We start from the raw sequence: 23,198 nt of genomic DNA, 5'->3' as shown, positions 1-23,198 counted from the left end.
GTCTTTCCAGCCAAGTATGCCCCAAACACATGATCTGTAATACAATTGCCTGTCATTGGTCAGCACCAATTGGCTGACTCATTGGCACTCCGAATTCAAGGACAAAATCAAACTTGTATCTCTTACTTCTCATATTTCCCAGTTTTCCATTTTAGGTAATGGTATCACCCACCAACCCCTATTTAGGAGTCATTTCTCTCCCTCCCTCTCCCTCAGGGCCTCAATCTTGTCTGTTGCTAATCCATGGTCTCATCAGTATATCCTTTCAGACCCGCTTTATCCCTCATTAGTTCAATAGTTGGTGAATTTTTGTCCCCTGCCTCCAGTCTCCCTTTCTCTGACTCACCCATCACCACTGTGTGGCCACTATATCTATTGTCATTTGGCAGCTTCTCACGATTTTACTATATCCTTAAATTCCTTTAGGATCATATATAAGACCTTCATGATCTGACACTGTTGAACTTTCCAGATATACTCATTCCTCTCCTCACATCCTGTGCTTCTTCTGAGCTGAACCAACTACACAAGGCTTGCAGTCTCATGCTTCCTGCCCAGGGCACATGGTGCTCTCTCAAAAGCAAAAAAGCGGTTTCCTTCCTGCATTGCCCACATCCGCCCAGTCAGGCATATGCACCACAAAGCGTGCATGTAACATGCTGGGCTCACTAGGATCGCAGCAAGGATCTCCTGTGGTTATACTGCTAGTATACTAGCTTTTACCCGATTCGACAGAAGTCCTTAGAGCAGAACTTGCATTGTAATCTCTGCATAGCCAATGCCAGGCACATAGCAGACTCTCAAAAAATATTTATTGATTAAAACTGGAGAGAGAAAAAATTCTACCCCTTCTCTATCCTTTTTCAAATGCTTCCACTCCATTTCTGCTTCACTGGATGCTGCGAAGTCAATCGTGGCACTAGAGTTACATTTATGATTTTCACTGACTTGTTTGTATGACATTTTAGAATTGTGTTTTCTTGGGTAAGAGCTGTCAAGAATTTCCCTACTAGTAGCAGCTAAGTAAATATTGCATACTAATCCTGTGTTGTTTTCTGAACAGTCCCAACTAGTTTTGTTAGTGAACTTCAGATTTACACGACACAGGGGTTCCGGGTCATAGCACTAGCGTACAAGAAGCTGGAAACTGACCACCACACAACCTCCTTGACAAGGTAAAGGGGAAAGATTTTGATAAAGAAGGACAGTTTTGTGGGAAGATGCACCAGCCTGAGATGGGACTATGGGGTTCTGGGTGGTGGATGCAGCAACATAGCTTGCTCCATCTTTGTGCTTGAAGTGTCTCTGGCAAACAGGTGTATGGTCACCCTGTTTTGCTGAAATCACAAATCGGATATGAACACTGACTGGAATAATTTGTGAGAAATAACCGTATAAAATGTGAAAGATAATGCGATTTTATGGCTTTGTGAAACCACATATGAATATAACCAGCCTTTCAGGTTTGAAATTGTGGTCATGCCCCTGTTGTTGAAATTACAATCAGTGGATTGGTTGGAAGTAATGAAACATAACATTTGCCTGAAAAAAAAAATTCTTAATAAGAAACACACAGCTTAATGAAACAAATAAATATAACATAGACTTACATAATCCAGGAAATGTTTGCAGAAAAACAAAATGTTTCCAGTGGGGTCATACTAAAGAAAGTTATGATTTTGCATACATTAAAATAAAGATATTCAGTAGCTAAAATGGATTGAGTATTTATAATTTCAACTTTATTTGTTACAATTTTATTTTCCACTGTTTTTATGCTATGTTTTTTAACTTCAATACTAGTTTCAATAGTATATATCAGCCACTACTAGCTATACCAGTATGGAGATGATCAAAGCTCATTTGGTTATTTAGGATTTTAAATTAGAAAGGTTTTACATGTTCATTTTCAATGTTATCATACCCAAGTCTTTCTAGTTTAGCTCAAAACTTTTCCTTTAATATGCTAAAATAAAATTTATATGTAACATTATTTGTACATATTCTTTGTATAAACATAATACCCTCCTATAGAGTTAAAAATAAAAGCAAAAATAATGTACCACAAAAAGGAATGGTTCAGTAAATGCTAAACTGACCCTGCTAAAACAGCACAAAGAAGTTGCTTGCATCTGTGTACAGAATTCTCAAAATTTTGAGAGTTTCAAATGCAGACGGACACAGGCCTGGTACATGGTATAGTCTGAATACCTCAGTCTTGCTGTCAGTGAGGTGATTCTGTGATTTGTCAAATAACACTTGATAAAACTTCTAAAAGATAATATAATCTCCCCATTTATACAGTTGTTACACTTCAACAAAATTCAATAGGGTGCAAACATATTTTTTTTGTTTATATGTAAACCATAGCTAGGGGAAGTATAATAAAAAATTATGATTGTCAAATAGATGAATATTATCTATCAATAACAGTATAGTATGCTATACAGTAATACAGTAGTATAATAAAAAGTGTAAGTCTAAATTGACTTAGTAAAAATGCAATTTTTTTAGATGTCTGTGTATATTTAATTATCAAAGCTACTTGGGACATGGCCTAATTCTTTATGCATTGGCCATTACAAAAATATTTCATACTTGCCAAAAATTTTTCCAAAATATCCTCTAGAGGCAGTTGTGTCCCTGCTGAAAATGACTGATGTGAGCAACCCTCTAATTTTGTGAATGGGCAAAGAAGCCCAGAGGGGGAGGTGATTCATTTAAAGTCATTGAACGTTGGATACCTGAGCCTATCGGGACACTCCCTGTGGAGCCAGCTTACTGTGAAACTTTGGCTAGATATTTTTGTAATCTAATCAACTCAGTTCCAGGTCTTTCAAGTCAGAGATCTAAAAGCAAACTTTGAAATTGGATGTCACAATTTGAAGAAGAGCAAACTTGGGTCCAGGAAAAGGATGTGCAGAATTAGGAATGGTACTTAGTTTCCTGAGAGTTATTTTCAGGGATATAGCAAGATTCTGGCTACCATGTTTCTGCTACTTTTGACTGTTATAATAGGTGTTTTGGTCAGCTATTTCAGTGCTTTTACTAAAGAAAAATTGGAGAGGAGGAAAATGTATTTAAGGGCTCATGGTTTCAGAGGTCTTAGCCTATGGACAGCCGGCTCCATTCCTCTGGACTCAAGGTGAGGCAGGACATCATGGCAAAAGAATGTGACAGAGGGAAGGAGCTCACATGGTGGTCAGGAAGCAGAGAGAGAGAGAGAGGGGGGGGGGGAGAGAGATCTCCACTTACCAGATACAAATATATACCCCAAAGCTCTGCCCTCAATTCCTACCTCCTCCAGCCACACCCTACCATTCAGTTACCACTCAGTTAATCCCTATCAGGGGATTAATTCACTGATTGGGCTAAGACTTTCACAACCCAATTATTTCTCCTCTGAACCTTCTTGCATTGTCTCACATGTGAGCTTTTGGGGGATACCTCACATCCAAACCATAACAATAAGCATTTGCATGCTCATAAGCTATAGATTCATGATTTGGAGACTTGTATAAGTACCCAGACCTCACTGGGGAACACGTGAGCAGTAGGTATTGGTTATGTCATTGACAAAACTATTGGCATTCTAAATTCTAACTTTCAAAGTCTGGCGGGGTTTATATGTGAATTTATTTATAAGATCTGATCATAGGTTGTTAACTTGTTAATTTGTCTCTCTTGTCTTAACATCATATCACCACTATATATGCTCAAAGTTACATGAATTGGCTTGTCTTTTGCTGATCCCTGATTGAGACAGAACATGATTTCTGATATTTATTTGTTTGTTTGTTTATTTATTTTAATTTTGCTGTGTGTGTGTTTGTGGTTACTCAGGGTGATTTCAGCACTATCATAATCTCTTTGAAGTTAATTGGCCCCTTTATTCATATTTCTTCCTTTAGAAGTCACATAGATTTTAAGAATGTGAAGCGTAATCATGAGGATGACAATTCTCTCTTTTTATGAAATCCATCATTCTTTGTTAGTTTTAGAAGCTTCAGATGGAGGTATAATGTCTGCGTAGGAAGCAGGAAAAGCCTGCTATTCTAAGGTGCAGAGTTTGAGACTCCTCAAGGGATTATTCCTTTTCATTTCTTGCCTCTGATTGAATCCTCAGGAAAGGAAGAATAATGGAATGTTAAGAGTTAGCAGAGACCTTGGAAATCTAGACATAAACTGGGCAGGGTGACCTACTCACAGTCACACAGGAAGGCAGTGATGAGGACTCCAGTCTCCTGGTGGTTGTGCAGTTGAACCCTATGAAGGGTTTGTATGCCAGAGAAACTGGAAATACCAGTATTAAAGAGGGCCGTAGGCTCTGTCAGGTGTTTACCCCTGCAGCTCTTTTCTTGCCCTAATAGGGCACCTTGTGGTTGGCTTGTGTCATGTCATCTCTGAAAATATCTAAAGCCTGAGGCCTGAGGATGAGGGTCACAAGAATCAGGAATCGATTAAGTTATCCTTCAAGAACAAGCTCAAATAACACCTCTTCCAGAAGGCTCTCGTCACTCCACCTATAAATGATCACACTCTGGCTCCCTGGAACTCTGATTTGTACATCTGTCACAGAGCTTTCCCTAGCTTTCCATATAAACAAGGTGGTCAGTTCTAGTTCTCCCCCCTGGTTGAGGGTGAATCTCTAGATTCAGGGGCTACCATCCAGTCTCTACATATTTTCTCAGTCTTTCTCCTTGATCCTCCTATTACTTCACTTATTAGATGCTCAATAAATGCCAATGGGCCTAACACACTGCCTGAGATCACAGTAGGAACCTTGAAAGAGGAAATGAAGTTTCCTATGTTGCATGGCCAAACAAAGTCACAACAGGTATCAGAGCATCTTTCTATGTGGGGGCACCAAATGGGAACATTGAACACAGCATTGACTCACATGAGTCTTGACTTCAGGGAGTAGAGACAGATCAAAAGGTCAAGAATGATAATAAATGGGCAAATACAAGCCAGATAAACTGAGGAAGAAGCAAAATGGCAAAATGCTTAGTGAGCAATTATTTCCACCTGAAGAAATCTTTTATTATTTTTTAAAATTTTCATTTATTTATTTATTTATTTATTTATTTATTTATTTATTTATTTATTTATTGTTAACCAGGGGCACTTAATCACTGAGCCACATCTCCAAACCTTTTTTTTTATTATTTCTTTTTAATTTTGAGTCAAAGTCTTGCTAACTTATCTAGGGTCTCTCTAAGCTTGATGAGGCTGGCTTTAAACTTGAGAACCTCCTCCCTCAGCCTCCCAAGCCTCTGGGATTACAGGAGTGTGCCACCACGCCCAGCTATCTGGAGAAATCTTTATGAGGGAGTAGCATGTGAGTTAAGACTTAGAATATAGAAAGGGATTCAATGGAAGATCATCGAACTCTATTACTTTTTTCATGAAATAAAGAAAAACTCTAATAGTTTGCAAATGCTAGAGATGGCTAAGTACAGAGCCTACTCATGGTGAGTGGTCTAACTTGGTGGGGGAGGGTGGGAGAAGACTACAGTGACAGATAAAGCTGGAAAGATAGTTTGGAACCAGATCACATGGACACTTACATGCCAAGTTCAGAATAAGGAAGGCCATCCTTCAAAACCTGCTCTCAGGTGTCTGAAACTGTGTCCATTTCCTGTTGCCCAGCGGAGGTATCAGGCGTTTTCTGCGAGCGTCACTAACTCTAGGTCATGGCCTTGGCAGGTGTGAGACCCAGCACTAAGATGCAAAGGGTGGCCTCAGCAAGAGGGCTTTAGTGGGTGCTGTTTTCATCTGTATTTCAGCCAGAATTAGGCAGGGCTGGTGTCGTGTCTAAATGAATCTTGGAAGTCTTTGAATCTCTAATCCTAAATACTTGGTCCTGTAGAATGTTCCTAAAATTGTCCTTGTATGGGGGATAGGAGCCTTGGAAATCTCAATTACTTGCAGACTCATATGTATGGGGTGTGTGTGTGTGTGTGTGTGTGTGTATGTGTGTGTGTGTATATATATATGGATTTTTTTTTCCATGCAGGGAGAAGGTAGAATCAGACTTGATATTTCTGGGATTACTGATCTTGGAGAACAGATTGAAGGAAGAGACAAAACCTGTCTTGGAAGAGCTCATCTCAGCCCGGATAAGGACGGTAATGATCACAGGTATAGAGCAAAATGTGCAGTAAAAACAAGAGACAGAGATTGACTCACTTAGCAAATGTTGTTGATGGCCCATGCTGGGCAGAGGCAGGACTGAGAGCTGCAGATGGCAACACAAAGTCAAAGCTGTGGCCCTCACCAAGTTTCCATCCTAGCAGGATGTCAGAAAATGATGACAGCATTTGCAGTCACCTAGCAAATGCTGTTACCAATGTTTTGAGGCATACAAAATAGTGCGATATGGTAAACTGTGTCTGACTGTCTGCACTAGATGAAGCAGTTGAGAGTGGCTTCTCTGAGTGGTGGCATTTAAAATAAGATTTCAATGGCAAGAAGATATGAGCCATGCAAAGATGAGTTTCATTGTTCAGGTTAGGAGAAGAAGAATGCTTCATCCATGTGGTCTCTAAACTGTGTTAAAGGCCCATCAATAACAACATTAATATTCTGGAGATAAAAAGAAAATGCTGTCCTTTCTACTCCTAATCCCATCCCCAGATACCACAATCAAGGGAGCACCAAGAAATGATCGCTCAACAGAAAAGCATCAACTTTCTTAGGGAACACTTTTCGGTGGGTGCCATAATTTTTTAACGGTGAACAGCTGACTTCCTCAAGAATTTGTTTTTTTGAATGTGCTGTCTTCCCTTTCTCTCCTCTCCTAGTCAGATGCTCTTAATTCTTTGGCCTTTGTCATTGAGACACAATATTTCCCACCAAAGCACTTACTCCCCCCCACCCAGTGTTCCTGAGCCCACAACAAAAGCTGGGGACCCTGCACTGCTGTTACTGCCCTTATATCCAGACCCATTCTAGCTCCAAGGCACTTATTTCTTGCTGCTTTAGTTTTCTCCTCTTGTGGCCTCAATCCAATTTTAGGTGCTGCTGAGTTGGTTCACTACTTATGAGCCTTTCTCTGAATCCTTCTGTTTAAAAATCTTTATTTAGCACTCACGTACTTGTTTTCATAATCTATCCACAGCCATTAGATGTACAAATCAGAGTGCATCACTCTCCACCCTTTCTCTTCAATTCCTTTTAACCTCACATTAAAATTTTGGCTCTGTTTCTTTCCTTCCATGTTTACAATCTTTTCCTCTTTGGATGGGATCAAGGGGTGAAATGCTCTCTGATTTCTTACATATCCTGGATAAGATTTTTGTTCCTGACAGAGGCATGAGTCAAAGTTCTTTTTTCTTAACCATCTGTATCTAAGTACTATTTGAACTTTTTTACTTGTTATTTTGCCTTCTGATTTTTGATATTATAAAAGTACAATGCCAGTCCATTTTTTGCGGCCACTTTTTCTTTTCTTCATATAATCTTTTTTCTTTAACTTTGCAATTTAGAAATGTATGCCTATGTGTGTGGGCTTGTGTGTGTGCACGCGCACATACACATGCACACATACACACATATATAAATTTACATATATATTGTAATTAGTTTAATTTGGAACATAGAGATCACTTTAAATCTTTCTTTCTTCCTGTTCCATAAATATCCTTTACAGTTCATTTAATTATAGCCTTTGTTCTCTGTCTTGGAATTTCTATTATTCACAAAACAGGTCTCCTGCATTTATTTCTTTCAGTTTCTTTATTCTTTTGATTGCCGTATTTTAATAATTTTGCTTTGTGCTCTAAGATTTTTTTTTTGTTGTTGTTGGGGGGGCCACCAAATTTTTCCAAATCATAGTACAGGTCTCAACAATGATCCTTTATCTCCTTTAAGTCACATAGTAAGTTGTCAAGAAAGATATTTGGGGTTGGATGTGGCTCTAGAAAACCTTTGTTTTGTTTTATTTCTTGGTGCTGCATTTGGCCACCCTTTGTGCTCTCATTGTTTTCATGCAGGTTTCATGATCCCCAGTGGCTGATGTTCCTCACCAGTCATGAGGTCTGGTGGTTCTGCCTGATCTTTCCTATCTAAATTCTGGGAACTCTTAGATTGTTATAAGTTCTTAGATTTCTTTGTCTGGTGACTGATGGTCAGGCCTGGGCTGTCCATCCACACAGTGGATCTCTCAGAGGTGGTGGAGGCAAAATTAGCCTGTGTTGTCAGGTGGAGGGGCTGTGGTGGAGGGCTTCTGGCAGTGGGAAGCGGGGTGTCTTTCAGCCATCAGGACTCCACAGGACCTTCCCATCTCAGTTACTATAGCTCCTTCCCACAAGCTCAGCTCTTTTGAGGATCCTCCTAAATACTGTACTAGAATTATTATTAACTCATCAGATATTATATTATTTCTTAGCAGTTGCTCTAGGAATCACAATATCCATACTTATTTCAAGAAGGCTTACAACCAAGAATGTCCTTACCCCTGTTTTTGTATAGTTATCGTAACTTTGACATACATAAAAAACATCCACTGGACAGTGTTCTAGTCTTTATCTTCCATGATAGAGAGTTAAAAAACATACATGATGAAAAAAATTAGATTTTATGTTTACTCAAACTATCATTTCTATTGCTATGTTTTTATTTCTTAATACAAATTAACCTCTGGTGCTACTTCCTTTCAGTCTAAAGAATTTCTTGTAAACCTTCTTTTTGAATGTATCTGCTGGCAATCAATTATCTGAGTTTTCTTTCATCTTAGAATATTTTTATTTTTCCTTTAATACTGAGAGATATTTTCATTAACTGTAGGAGTCAAGTTGACATTTCCTTTTCTCAAAGTACTTTAAAGATGTAATTCCACTGTCTTCCTGCCTCCATGGTTTTTGATGAGAAATCTGGGGTAGTTTGAATCATTGCTTTCTTATCTATAATGCGTTTTGTTGTTGTTGTTCAATTGCTTTTTTCTTTAACTTTTAGCACTTTGAGTCTTCTGTGTCTGGATGTCGTTCTCACTGAGTTCATCCTGTTTGACTTTCACTCAACTTTTTAAATCTGTAAATCTAAGTCTTTCACCATATTTGGAAAGTTTTCTGCTATTATTTCTTCCAATATTTTTTTCTGTGCCAATCTCTTTCTCAGACTTTACTGATGTGAATGGGAGTCCTTTCCATATCCTTGAGTTTCTTCATTTTTTTAAAAAAACTTTTTATCTTCTGTAGACTGAATAATTACTATGGATCTGTCTTCCAGTTCACTGACCCTTTCTCTTGTTTTCTCCATTCTGCTTTCAAGCATGTCTGGCAAATTTTTTTTTGTTGTTCCAGGATGAATATATATTAAAAAAATTAAGCAAAGTATTTTTCAATCCTAATGTACCCATTTGGTCCTTTTCTTACCATTTATTTGTTGAGAACTTCTGTCTTTCCATTTGTTTTGTGAGTATTAACATTTGCCATATAAAGGAGGCTTATCATAACTCCTTAAAACTGGTTATTTCAACATCTGAGTCATCAAGCAATTGGCAACTTTTTTTTAAAATTGATAATTGGTCAGATTTTCCAGGTTTCAATATGTTAAGTATCCTGAATATCTTGAATATTATGTTGTGAGACTTTGAATCCTGGATCCAAAGTTCTGTCTTGCCCGTTGCAGATGATGCTTCTAACATTTGCTTAGATAGTCAATCTTTTGCTATGATGTTTGGTTCTGTTCCATTCAAGGATTGTTATGTCAAATGGGAGGGTGATTTATATTATACTGCAATTCCTGAAATTTCTTTGGGTCTGCTTCACCCAGGCCCGCTCTGGGTTGAACCCCAAACTGAATTAGTCTCCCCTTTCCAGCTCTTTTCTTTCCAGAATTCTCCTCATATTCTCCAGATGACCCCTTTCCTGGCTTCTCTGACCAGAAAGACTGGGTTTCTCTTGGAGTTTTAGCTGCTTGAATTTCTCTGGGACTAGAGCCAAGGTTCAAATCAAACACATAAAAGAAAAGACAAAAAAAAAAGCTGAGAAACTCACCCCTTCTAGATTGCTTCTTCAGTTTGATTCCCACAGTCTGCTTGCTTTCTTCTTTAGAGTCCTTGGGCAGTTACTTTTTTGGTGGAGGGAAGGTACCAAGGACTGAACCCAGAAGTGCTTAACCATTGAGCAACATCTCTAGCCTTTTGTTGTGTTTTATTTAGAGACAGGGACTTGCTGAGTTGCTCAGGGCCTTGCTAAGTTGCTGAGGCTGGCTTTGAACTCACGATCCTCCTGCCTCAGCCTCTGTGGCCATTGGGTACTTTTTGGGTTGTGTTCAGTGCTTTTAGTTGTAAGGAAGGGAGAGAGAGATTGTAGTGGGTTTAATTCATCCTGGCTAGAAGTGGAACCACCAGATTCAATATTAAAATGGCAGGGTTTTCCTAAACGTCTGCAAAGCCCTTAACAAATGAGAAAAATAGATTTTAATTTTGTTTATTATTTTTCCTTCCTACCCTCTGGCAAAAACACATTGGTAGGTGATGGAGTTACCTGATGAAAAAGAGCCAGAACCAGAAAAGGGGTCATGAAATTACAGGTTAAATCTAGAAAACACCTTAGAAATGTTCCTTTATACCCCTAAATAAGGACTGAACTCCTCAGCCTGGCTTTCCCGGCTCTCATGAGTTGGTTCTATCTCTTCAACCTCTCTTCTTAGAACGCTCAATTTTTCTTCTAGGCGACAATCTTCAGACTGCAGTAACAGTGGCCAGAAAGTCTGGGATGGTTTCTGACAGCCAAAAAGTCATTCTCATCGAGGCAAATGAGACCACTGGGTCTTCATCAGCATCGATATCTTGGAAATTAGTAGAAGAGAAGAAACATGTTTCATATGGGAATCAGGTATACCCCAAAACAGAGGGGCTACATTTCCTGACTTGTCTCATGATGTTGGTGATGGACAGCTCTGATGGGCAGAGTGTCAGAGTGGCCTAGGGTCCACCGACTTCCCCAGGTGTCCAACAAATATGCAGTTCAATGAACCCAATTATATCAGTTTTCCCCACTGTTTCTTCTGTGCTCTAAGGTATGGGCTTTCCTGAGTGCTGGAAACAATCCATCTTTTATACTTAAAAAACTTGTTGGCTTTGTATGAAAGAGCATACAGTCAGCAGAGCTGTGAATCTAATATCTTATTTTTCCCTTTGCTTGTCTGCCACCCCATTGAGTTCAAAGGGGATTTAGTCCCTGAAAGAGACACTACTGTGTGCATTGGAAAATCAGACTACATCCTCAGGGGAGACAATACAAAATTTCATCCATTTATCTTCAATCTTGCCAGCAATATTTCCATTGTGTCCTTGTGAAACAATATTAATTCTGTAAGGAAAAAAAATAGTAAGTGCTCACTTCAGGGAGAGATTTGTTAAGCTGCAGGGCTCTTGTATTTTACACTTGAAATGTGTGAAATGTGCTCTTCCCTGGGACTCACTGAGATCAAATCAGGATAAGAAGAGGACATGAGTAAGTGTTATTCTCCTGTTCACTGGTGGCTGTGATGTGCGAAGATGGATCTAGCAAAGAGAAAGTACTTCTCTGAGGAATCAGGACAGGAGTGTGACTTTTAAAGAGAGACCCTCATCTGTCTTCATTCCCTCTCTCTAAAGTGCTTGTGGTCCCAAGTACTCTAGCAGGGTGGAAGAATGTGAAATAACTGTATCTCATTTTGCAGGACAATTACATTAACATCAGGGAAGAAGTCTCTGATAATGGCAGAGAAGGAAGTTATCATTTTGCCCTAAGTGGAAAATCTTTCCATGTTATAACTCAACATTTCAGCAGCCTACTGCCAAAGGTGGGTTCTTAGAGAGTAATACTCCATCTGCAAAGATACTGATGACCTCACATAGCATGGTCCTAAAACACTTTAAACTTCAAAATAGGTAAGATATATATACCTAGTTACTTTTACATATCATAAGAGAGAGATATTTCTGCAAAGGTTACTGTGGTCTTGTTTCTTATTATATTTAAAATAAATAAACTTGATAAGTAGGTTTTCTTCCTACTTATCAAGTTTATCTATAGGATTGAAGTGTGAGTGATATTTTAAATCATAAGAACTGATTTTAGGTTGCTGTCATTATATTGCCACGATATGTGTGTGTGGTGGGGGAGGGCATCTCACAGTATGGTGGAAATCCTGCAATTGTACTGTAAAGCAGACCAAGAATAAAAGAACTCCATTAGGCTTTTGATAGAGGGCCTATATGCTAAAGTTGATAAACCTCAAGTTTTTCTTATGAAGAATGTGCTTATAAGAAGGGCAGATAACTTACCTGCTAAAGAATAAAGATCTTGAGGGAAGTTGAGTTGAGCTTACTGCAGAGAAGAACAAGAAACACATAGATCTAACACAGAAGAATTTAGACTTTGTGGAAAGAAACTTAAGTGGACAGAGCTGGTACATACAGGTTTTTATGCCCTCAACGGTTCGTAATCCATAGCTCAAATTAGGTTTGGGATAACAGCTGAGTTTCATAATTGGTAAAGTCCAGGCAGCATGATTAAATCCAAGACCACAAATAATCACCATTTCATCATCAGTTTCTTTTCTGCCTGTTCTGACCAATTTTCTGAGAAGCAGTTGCTTCTTTTTCTTCTCCTGGCGTCCTGACCTTTTGCTAAGCTGCAATTTCTCAGACTTTGCTTGTTCAAGGTTTCAGCAAGTTCAAGATTTTTCAGGACCTCATTTTTCATGGCAGCTGGGTTGAATTCTTATAAGTCATTATTTTCATAAAATATCTTATTAAGCTACCATCTTTACTGATATTTTGTCTCCATTGTCATTTACCAGATGACAAAAAAATCTTAATGTCTGTATTAAAATTCCAAAACCTTGGAAACACACATCACTCAATGTTCTGAGTGGTATCATTTATTTCATGTATGACCAGCCAACATGATAAAACATTTCCCTTTCGGATTCCTTACAGATACTGATCAATGGGACCATCTTTGCAAGAATGTCTCCTGGGCAGAAATCCAGTCTGGTGGAAGAATTTCAGAAACTGGAGTAGGTTCTTTGCCTATTCAGGTGGCATGAACTACATGGAGGCTTTAGAGTAAGGGCAGGGGGGAGTGTGACAGGTCCAGGGAGCTGCTCAGTTTTGCTAAGACAATGTTTTTTATCCTGGCTGCACATGACAGTCATTGGCTGAGGGAGCTTTGAAAAAAATAGCAACACCAGGACCACACGGTCCAGAGATTCGGGTATAGTTGTTCACACAGGGTTTGGACATTTGTATTTTTTCAAAACTCATGGGAGTCCATTTTTGTACCCAAAGTTGAGAACCACTATACTAGAATATCAGGAGCATGAAAAGGTATGGAGAGAAATAAGATTGAAAGACTGACTTAAGCTCAATTCCTGACAGTACAATGGGAATTTAGACTTTATTTTTATAAGCTATTGTTATGATCTAGGGAGATTTGTATGATCAGGGATTCATATAACCCCACGCCCAACATTAAAATATTCTTATGCTAAAGCATCCTTTCCATCCCAAATCAGAAAAAAACACAAAGACTCTCCATTTCTAGTCAGAATAAAAATTTCATATAGAGTGCCCATCATTGGGGACCCTGTATTTCCTGTTCATGGACCTCATGGAGTAGCCACGCTAGACCACATCCTTCTCACCTGATTCAGTCCTTAGGAAGACTACTCAATTTACAAAGCCCTATCTTCCCTACATGGTTAAACCCAAAGGTATCTAGTACTTACAGGAAGGCAAGAGAAAAGTGCAGCTACTTTGTGAAAGCTCTTGTAGTACTTGTCATTGAAGAAGCTGACTCTCCATAATCTTTTTCAACACTTCCAGAGAGAAGTGTTTGTCCAACCTCAAAAAGCCATCCTGAACTGGGGACGTGCTTTCTTTCTTCCACTTCTGGGTCTGGCACATCATGTTTTAGTGAGTGACTGAGGACAGGATGGATTTAGCATGAGCAGCGCAGCAGCTAAGACATGCTTATCACTTGGGAGCTCATCAGGCACTTTCCTGACAGGCACTTCATTTCACACTCAGAACACTTTGCTGCAGAGGAGAGAAATGATGATGCAGGATGGTAGGATGCCCAGGCCCAACTCTAGATCTTCTGGTTTGGAATCTTGTGCCCGCCCCACCACATTCTGACATCTCATCATGGGATCATGTACACCCCCAGTTTTCAGCCAGGAAGGCTGTTCCCCAAGCAGTGAAGTACAGTGTCTCCATGAAACACGTGGAGTCAGGAATGATGCGTTGGATTTCACCATCCATTATGTAAACTGCTCAGTTACATTTCACTTCTAACAGACCCTTAGGGAAACTCCCTTAGAATAAATGATAAGGTTAATCCCTAAGTAATCATGGACACTTTGTTTTTCTTAATTAGAGAAATTAGCTGGTAAGATAGCTTTGATCTTCTTCCATCATTTCACATGATTCCCTTTTAGTTATTTTGTAGGTATGTGCGGAGATGGAGCCAATGACTGTGGGGTAAGTAGCTGCCAGTGGGTGGCCATAATCTCTCAATAATACGCACCTGGAGCTCTTTAGAGATGGTACGTGCTGGGATATATATATATATATATATACCCTTTGCATTTCTCATGATGGATAAACTGCTGGTGAGGATCTTGACTAGAGCCAGCCACACCATGACTCAGAGGTCGGTATAGGATAAACAAGGCACAACTTGGTTCTGAAGGTGCCACATCTTTGGCAAGGAGCCTCAATGCCATCTCTTTCTTATATGCTGGCTGGGTAAAGTCTGGTCGACTTCGGATTAGGGCTGGACCCAAGTTACCTTGTGGCGGGCTTGACTGGCCTTTTCTTCTGTGTCATCAGGAGAAGTGTGTGTGTGTCCTCACAGGTCATAAGCTGACTCTTTGTTTTCAGGCCTTGAAAATGGCTCATGTGGGCATCTCTCTGTCAGAGCAGGAGGCATCTGTGGCCTCACCTTTCACTTCCAAGACTCCAAACATTGAGTGCGTCCCTCACCTTATCAAGTAAGTGGGCATCTACCCCTATGTTATCTTCTCTCTCTTGAATTTGACTACAGATAACATTGTTCTGCCTGGGAAAGGCCAGCATCCCTATGTGTGGAGAGGGTCACACAAAAATGCAAACATAGCCTCTGCCTAACAGACTGAGCAGAAGTTACGAATAACAATGGAAGAAAAACACCATTTCCAATGGAAGCTGTTGATTGGATTATTTTCAAAGTGTTGAAATCTGGAACTTGTAACTGCTTTGAAAATGTATTAATTAGCCTTTCTTAATCTATCTATCTATCTATCTATCTATCTATCTATCTATCTATCTATCTGTTATTGGGGATTGAACCCAATGGTACTTTACCACTGACTACACCCCAGTTCCTTTTTCATTTTTTTAATTTTGAGACAGGGTATCCCAAAGTTGCCCAGGCTGGCCTCAAACTTGCGATCCTCCTACCTCAGCCTCCTGAGTGCTGGGACTACAGTGTGCCACTGTGTCTGGCCCTCTTATTTTTAATATGTATCTTCTTAGATGCTTTATACTGGGAAGTTAAAGACATACACTTATCTTCCTTCTCTTTTGCCTCATTATGCTGCTTTGGGTACCTTTTCCATCCTTGCCTTTCAAAATCTATACTTATCTTTGCTCCCACTAAAATTTGCCTTGTTGTTTTATATTTCTTTTCCCAGAATATGTAATTCTGTGGCATTTTGTTTGAATGGTAGCAATAGCAGTGTACACGCTCTTGATGATTATAACTAGCATGTGTTGGTAGTTGTAAAAGGGGCTTCAGCACCCACATTATCTTATACATCACACACCCTGGAGATATAGGAATGGCAATTATTTCTTTTACAAAGGAAGAACTTGAGGCTCAGAGAACCTGGACATAACTGATATGCTCAAGATTGCATAGCCATATAGAGTCAGATTGTTTTAGAATTGAATTTATTTAAATGGGTTCTTTTTATCTGCAAATATTATACTTTTACCATATTAAATTAATTATCTGACCAGCTTCTTCCATTTAAAATTAAATTTATTCACTTATTGGGTAAATATTCATTGAGTGGATACTTAGCACCAGGATCTCAGATAATACTTAACCGATTTTGATAAATAGTGTCAAGGAAACAAAAAGAACGGTGTGAAAGGTCAGAAGGTGATTGGGGAGGAGAAATGGACAGTTCCAGACGGTGGCTTGGCAAAACTTTTCCAAGGAGGTGAGGAATGAGAAGAAACTACCTTTGGGGCAGAGAAAAAGACAGTAGAAAAATCCTGATACATTAAAAAACAAACAAACAAACAAACAAAACTGTTTTGAGAGTCAAGTCTTAGCATCCCAAGAAATGATTCTGATCATAAGTAAATTAAAACTTTATTCTTCCTCCCAAATGAGACAGAAATGGCATTTCATGAGTCATTTATTTCATGCTTTAACTATGTAGTGTTTACTCAGTCAACAATAACACAAAGAAGTCTGCTCATTGCGTCTACTCTGTTTAAATTTGACATATGAGTAATTTGAGTATGCATATTGTTTTAGAAAAACTTAAGACTGCCAAAATGAAATTTGAATCAAATGTTTGCCAACCTCCTGAAGATCCTGCATGAAAATGGATCCCAAACCTGAAATTTTATTTCTGTCTCTTCCCAGAGGAAGAAACTGAGACAAGGGAAATCACTTTCCAAATCAGATCACATTAGCGCATAGTATTTTGAGTATTTATTAACTTTGTTTTTAGTATAATGTATTTAGTGGTACATTTATATAACTCAAGTATTTTTTTTATTGATTATGTTTAACAACTTGCTTATAACATTCCTGAAAATTTAACAATTGACTTTCAAGAGTTAGTATAAACCAGCAAAATACCTCTGGTTCCACAAACATAGGACTTTGAAAACTGGAATATCATACAAAGATACAAATATCTTGTATGAGGTGTGAGACTAGCTCCCAGATCCCCGGATTCTGAGGTCAGGAGCTTAGCCACTGCCTGCAGAAGGAACAAGACTAGATATAAGTCTGGGCCCCATTGCCAGGTCAAGGCCTCCAGACATCAGCCTGGAATTAGGCTTTCCTCAACATCTGGTCATGCAGTGTCCTGAGCCAGGTCCCTCCGTCTCAAGGCTGACTAGTCTGTCAGACACAAAATGGTAAAAATCAGATGTCTGATTTTTTTTTTTCTCCTGAGCTCAGTTGAACAGCACAGAATAACTGACCTAATTTCTTCCTAACTTCATTTTCTTCCTCTTTCATTGTTTTCCTTACACAGGGAAGGACGAGCAGCTCTTGTGACCTCGTTTTGCATGTTTAAGTACATGGCTCTGTACAGCATGATTCAGTATGTTGGTGTTCTCCTGCTCTACTGGGTATGACTTGGGACCCAGCCTCTTGGTTGATGAGAACCAAAACAAGGGGTGGTGCACTCTCCATTTGCAATGCCCCTTCAAGAAAGAGCGTGAATAGGACATCGGAGCATCAAGAGCCCCTCTAAAAATATCATCAAGGTTTCTTAAAATACATCAGATATAGACATAGGTGCACAGGAGGAGTTGTTGGTATCAATTCTTTGGCTCTGAGATAGAAACTGTTTTATCTGGTCGTAGATAAACATCAGGACTGAATATATCACTTTCAGTCTCCTGTTACTGTCACCTGCTTAGACCAGATTTTTATCTTCTTGTTTCCTGTGTGGCTCTACTCTGATGTGCCATTCGTTCAGGAGATTATTTTCTTCTTTGGTGTAGTGCTTACTCACTGGCTTATCCTGACTATTAAAATTTGCCAATTTCAGTGGTTCAGGTACTACTCCCCAGAGCCAGTTTTGATATCCCTAGTGTGGAATGGGCAAGAAAACACAGGACACATGCTTCCTTTTGGGGGAGGGTCTCACAGACTTAGCTCCAAGCACTTCCCACACCAGTGCTCACTAACCCACTCAGCCCCCAGCCTCACCATCTCCTTGGTAATCTCCCTGAAAAATCCTGTGTTGTCGTGAGAAAATGATCTCAGCTCATGCCAGACTTCATCCAAAAGGTCACAACTTTTTAAGTTGGCTTTTCTTTTCATTTTCAGGAGACAAACAGCCTGTCAAACTACCAGTTTCTATTCCAGGATTTGGCCATTACAACTCTGATTGGTGTAACAAGTAAGAGATACTTTCAAACTTCCTTCCCAGTCTAGCAGTGATGTGTGACATATTCCCAAAGATGGGGGATTCAGGGACAGAGTGAGGGGGGGCAGGGACAGAGAGACAGAGGGCGGGGGGGGGGAGAACATACTATCCTCATTTTCATATTGAGAAAGTGTTGCAAAGGAAAAGCTGGTTATTTTAGTTTTCTGCAAAATATGGAGTTTCCATAAATGGTCAGTAAACATTTAAAAATAAAAGAAGCACCTTGAGAATTGGGAACACTGACATCAGTGAGCTTTTAGGTGTAGTTATAATTGGAATGTGCCCAACAGATGGATGCTAAATAGCTTTTTATATTTCTGATCTCCAAATCTTAGCCTTTCGGCATTTATAATGGAGCTTCAAAGTAATCTTGCCAGTATACTATGCCTGCTTCCCACCTTCTGATGAATATATGAATTGTCTCCCCAGTTTCCCTGCATAGGGAAATTTTAAAAATTTTTTTTATGACTTTATTTTTACTAGAGCTATTTTAGGTTCACAGAAAAATTAAGAGAAAGGGACAGAGATTTCTCACTCATCCCCTACCCCTGTGCATGCACAGCTTCTCCTATTATCAACATGCCCCCTACCTCAGAGTGATACAGTTATTGCAACTGATAGACCTACATTGACCATCTTATTCACCCCAAGCCCTTAGTTTACATTGGGGTTCATTCTTGGTCTTGTACATTCTGTGAGTTTGAAAATATGTAAAATAATGTGTATGAATCATTTGTGATAATATTCAAAGTGATATCATACAGATTTTTCACTGTCCTGAAATCCTCTATGCTCACTCAGCCTGTTTATCTTCTTCCCCTCCCTCAAACCCCCATAACCACTGTGATCATTTTCCTTTCTCCATAGTCATACCTTTTTCAGAATGGCATATAGTTTGAACTACGCCTTTTTAGACTAGCTTCTTTCACTTGGTAATGTGCATGTGGGTTTCCTCCATGTCTTTTCATAGCTTGATAGCTCATCTCTTTGAGGGACTGAATAATATTCCATTATCTGTATGCCACAGTTTACTTATCTACTCACCTACTAAATGACATCTTGACTGCTTTAAATTTGGGCAATTATGAATAAAGCTAGTATGAATATTTGTGTGCAGGTTTTAGTGTGAACATAAGTTTTCGGCTCTGTTGTATACACACCCAGGAGTGTAGCGGAATCAAATGGTAAGAGCATGTCAGTTTTGTAGGAGACATCCACATTGTCTTCCACAATAGCTATGCTCTATTGCCTTTCCATCAGCAGCGGGTGGAAGTTCCTATTGCTCCACCTCTTCACTGGCATTCAGTGTTGATGATGTTTTGGGATTGGGACCTTCTTAATAAGTGATAGTGGCTCCACATAGGCTTTCAATCTTATTTCTTTCTACCTTCTCAAGGGTTTGATAGTAATAATCCTGTAATAATCTCTTTTTCCATTGTCATCACCATTTCTCTGATCTACTGCATCATTCATGTTAGCATATAAACATGATCTTATTCCTCCTCCTCCTCCTCCTTCTTACTCTTCTTTAGCATTAAACCTATCAATAATTGCTGCCGTCTTTATTCTTAAATATCCCAAACAGTTGTGTTTACTCCTTTTCTTCATTTCCATTCCTAATTTTATTGCCATTCCATTTCCATCCGCCAGATTCTAATATCCAAAGGCATGAATTTGAATTCTGGGTTGTGGTGTTTTTGGTGGAAGGCAGTGGTCCCTGAGCCACATCCCCACTGCCCAACCGCCTGCCCCACCCCTTTCTTTCTATCCCGCCACCCTTTTCTCATCTCTTTTTCTTTTTCTCTCTCTCCCCATCCCTCTCCCTCTCTGAAGTTATTTAAGATGGAATTTTTTCCTGATTTCTTTTGGAATTTTTCATTGGAGATGTATAGAGACACAACTGCTTTTTATGTACTGATTTTTATACCCCAAAACATTGCTAAAATTCTTTTATTGACTCTAGTAGTTTCCATGTATATATATATTTTTTTGAATTTTCAATATATAGGATTTGTCATTTGCGAATATAGTTTTGTTTCTTTTCAGTTTAGATGATCTCATTCATTTATTTATTTTTGTCTAATTTCTCTGAGTTGAACTTTCAGTACATTGTTGGATAGCAGTGTTGGAAGTGGACATCCTTGTCTTGTTTGTGATCTTCGGGAAGAAGTTTTCAGTGTATCATCTTTGACTATCATGCTAGATGTAGGTTTTTTTCATTACATGATATACAACCATGGAGATTATATGTAACATCCTAAATTTATGATAATCTAGTTTGAATTAGTTGCTTAACATACAAAATCTCTGCCTTTTTCTAGCTGTCTTCCTCTTTTATGTTGTTCATGTTACAAATTACATCTTTATCTGTTATAACAGATATATAATCACTTTTATTCATGTCTTTTAAATAACGTAGGAATAAAAAGTGGAATATAATCCAATATTACAGCAATATCCATTTTTATAATGCTGTTATGTTTGCCTTTGCTGGAGATGGCTATTTTTTCATACACATTTGAATTACTGTCTAAAGTCTCTTCATTTCAATTTGAGCCCATTAGCATTTCTTTCTAGGTAAGTTTAGTAATAAGAAACCAATTTAGTTTTTGTTTATCTGAGAGTATATTAATTTCTCCCTCTTTTTTGAAAGATAAGTTTTCCAGATATGGAATTCTTGGTCAACAGGAAAACTATATGTAAATAAAATGAGAATGTCTATTAATAAAGATACAGAAATTATTAAAAGGAGCCAAAAGAATTCCTAGAGTTGAAAAGTACAATTAGTGAGAAATTAATTTTTTTTTATTTTATCATTAAATATAATATTCTGTTGACTTCTGGCCTAAATGCTTTCTAATGAGAAGCTAGTAATTAATCTTACTAAAGATCCTTTGTGAATGATGAGAAATTCTTTCCTTATCTTTGACTTTTTACAGTTTAATTTTTAGTGTGACTCTTTGGGTCTAACCTATTATAATTCTTTGAGCTTATAGAAAGTGCAGATTGATGGCTTATCAACGCTTTCAAGTTTTCTGCATTATTTCTTCAAATATTCTTTCTGCCTCTATCTTCTCCTTCAGAGACTTCCACGGTGTGTGCCACGTTAGTCTAGTTGACCTTGATCTACATGTTTTTTGGGCTCTGTTCACTTTTTCTTTATTCTTTTTTCTTTTCTGTCCTCCAAACAGAAACAATTCAACTGCTCTGTCTTCAAGTTCACTAATTTTTCTCTTCTGCCTGCCCAAATTGGCCATTGAACCCATGAAATTAATTTTTCACTAATTGTACCTTTCAACTCTAGGAATTCTTTTGGCTCCTTTTAATAATTTCTGTATCTTTATTAATAGACATTCTCATTTTATTTACATATAGTTTTCCTGATTTTATTTATTTTTTCTCCATCATTTCCTTTTGTTCTTTGAGACATATTTAAGACAGTTGTTATAATGTGTTTGTCTAAGCTGGGTGGTGGTATATGCCTATAATCCCAGCAACTTGGAAGGCTGAGGCTGGAGGATGGCAAGTTTGAAGTCAGCATCAGCAACTCTGCAAAGCCCTAAGCAACTTAGCAAGACCCTATCTCAAAGTGAAAAAGGGTTGGGGATGTAGCTCAGTGGTAAAGCACCCCTGGATCCAATCCCCAGTACCTAATAATAATAAAGTTTTTGCCTCATAAGTCTAATATATGTCTTTCTTCACATACATTGAGGGATGATTTCCCTCAACCTGTTTTGTTCTTTGAATAATATTAGAAAGCAGATTTTCCTCACTCCCTAGGGTTTGATATTTTTTGGTTTTGCTATCTGTTGAAAGTTGTAAGTGACTTTCCTAGACTATTTCTGTGAAGACAATATCAGGTGTCATGTGTAGCCACCGAAATCTTTGTCCCTTTACCTTTTGTTTAGCTAGTATTTTGATAGATTTTTCCTGGACCTCTAGGAGTTAAAAAAAAAATAAACAAACAAAAACACATTTCCTGGCTTTTTCATATTGGTTTTGTGCTGGCGTGCTTATTCATCATGTAGCCAGGTTTGCACTGCGTCCAGAGATCATGAAGAGCTGAACGTCTTGTGTCTTCTCTGAGCATGCCCCTTATCCTTGATACGTGGCTTTCTATATTTTGTGATACATTCAAATACTTTTGGGGGGCACTTATAAATACCCTGGTTTCTCAAAGAAAGTTTTCTTAGCCCTTCCTCCCTGTTTTAAGTGAGCATTGTATATTTCAACTGTAATCTTTTGCTCCAGGCAACTCTGGATTGTTAGTTTATAGTGTTTACAAACAATGTATCCTTCTTTTTGCCTGAGTGAGTTCCTCACTAGGTGAAATGGAGGTGAGTGCCTTGCATCAATCTATTCTTCAGGTAACTTCCAGACAGGTAGGACAGACATACATAAGAATTTGGGAAGAAGTCTGCTGTGCCCCCTCTGTAACCAGGGACCAGAGAACCACATTGAGGACCCAGGGTTAGTTAGTATCTTCAGATGGCCCCTGAACTGATAAGGGAATGAGGCACATGCAAGAAAAAAAATGCCACAAAATTGCCTCACTATTTTAAAGTTGCCTTTTTCTTAATTCATTAGTGTTTGCTTTATTGCTATAAATTTATTGCTTTTCAGAGTTCTGGCAAAGTTGGTTCTGAAAGTTTCTAAGTTATTATTTTGTTTTTCTGGAAAGATGGGAGCTTGGAGCTGCCTATTCCAACATTTTGCTGGTGTCATTCCTCATTTGTTACTAAATGTTTTAGAACATTACTTATAGTCACTGTGTGTTGCTCCATTGTATAGATGTACCACAATTTACTGTAGATGATACTGTGATGAGCCTCTTTCCACATTTTTTAAAAAAATATTTTCTTTTAATGTAGAATGAATTTCCAGAAGTGGAGTAACTATGTTAAAAGTCATGAACATTTTCCTATCTTTTCTTATTTATTGCCAAATGGCTCTGCAAAACTTTGGCATCAATTTGTGTTCCCACAAGCACTTCCTGAGAAGGTGTACTTCATCCCTCCCTTACCTGTAAT

General features: G+C 38.5%; 1 protein-coding gene across 4 annotated transcripts in view; it reads left to right on the top strand.

Moving 5' to 3' along the window:
• Atp13a4 (ATPase 13A4) overlaps positions 1–23,198 on the top strand; it is a 128,324-nt gene that overhangs the window by 89,579 nt on the left and 15,547 nt on the right. For all 4 annotated transcript variants that reach the window (XM_040270225.2, XM_040270226.2, XM_078043877.1 and 1 more), the window contains 9 exons: positions 1,064–1,175; positions 6,020–6,144; positions 10,681–10,844; positions 11,674–11,796; positions 12,938–13,017; positions 14,440–14,482; positions 14,885–14,994; positions 17,266–17,362; positions 18,069–18,141. In XM_040270225.2, the coding sequence (XP_040126159.2) occupies positions 1,064–1,175; positions 6,020–6,144; positions 10,681–10,844; positions 11,674–11,796; positions 12,938–13,017; positions 14,440–14,482; positions 14,885–14,994; positions 17,266–17,362; positions 18,069–18,141 (927 nt within the window). The remainder of the gene's footprint in view (positions 1–1,063; positions 1,176–6,019; positions 6,145–10,680; positions 10,845–11,673; positions 11,797–12,937; positions 13,018–14,439; positions 14,483–14,884; positions 14,995–17,265; positions 17,363–18,068; positions 18,142–23,198) is intronic.

This window comes from Ictidomys tridecemlineatus, chromosome 3 (assembly GCF_052094955.1).
Source record: "Ictidomys tridecemlineatus isolate mIctTri1 chromosome 3, mIctTri1.hap1, whole genome shotgun sequence".
NCBI classification, from domain to species: domain Eukaryota; kingdom Metazoa; phylum Chordata; class Mammalia; order Rodentia; family Sciuridae; genus Ictidomys; species Ictidomys tridecemlineatus.
This window is presented reverse-complemented; position numbering and strand designations above follow the sequence as displayed.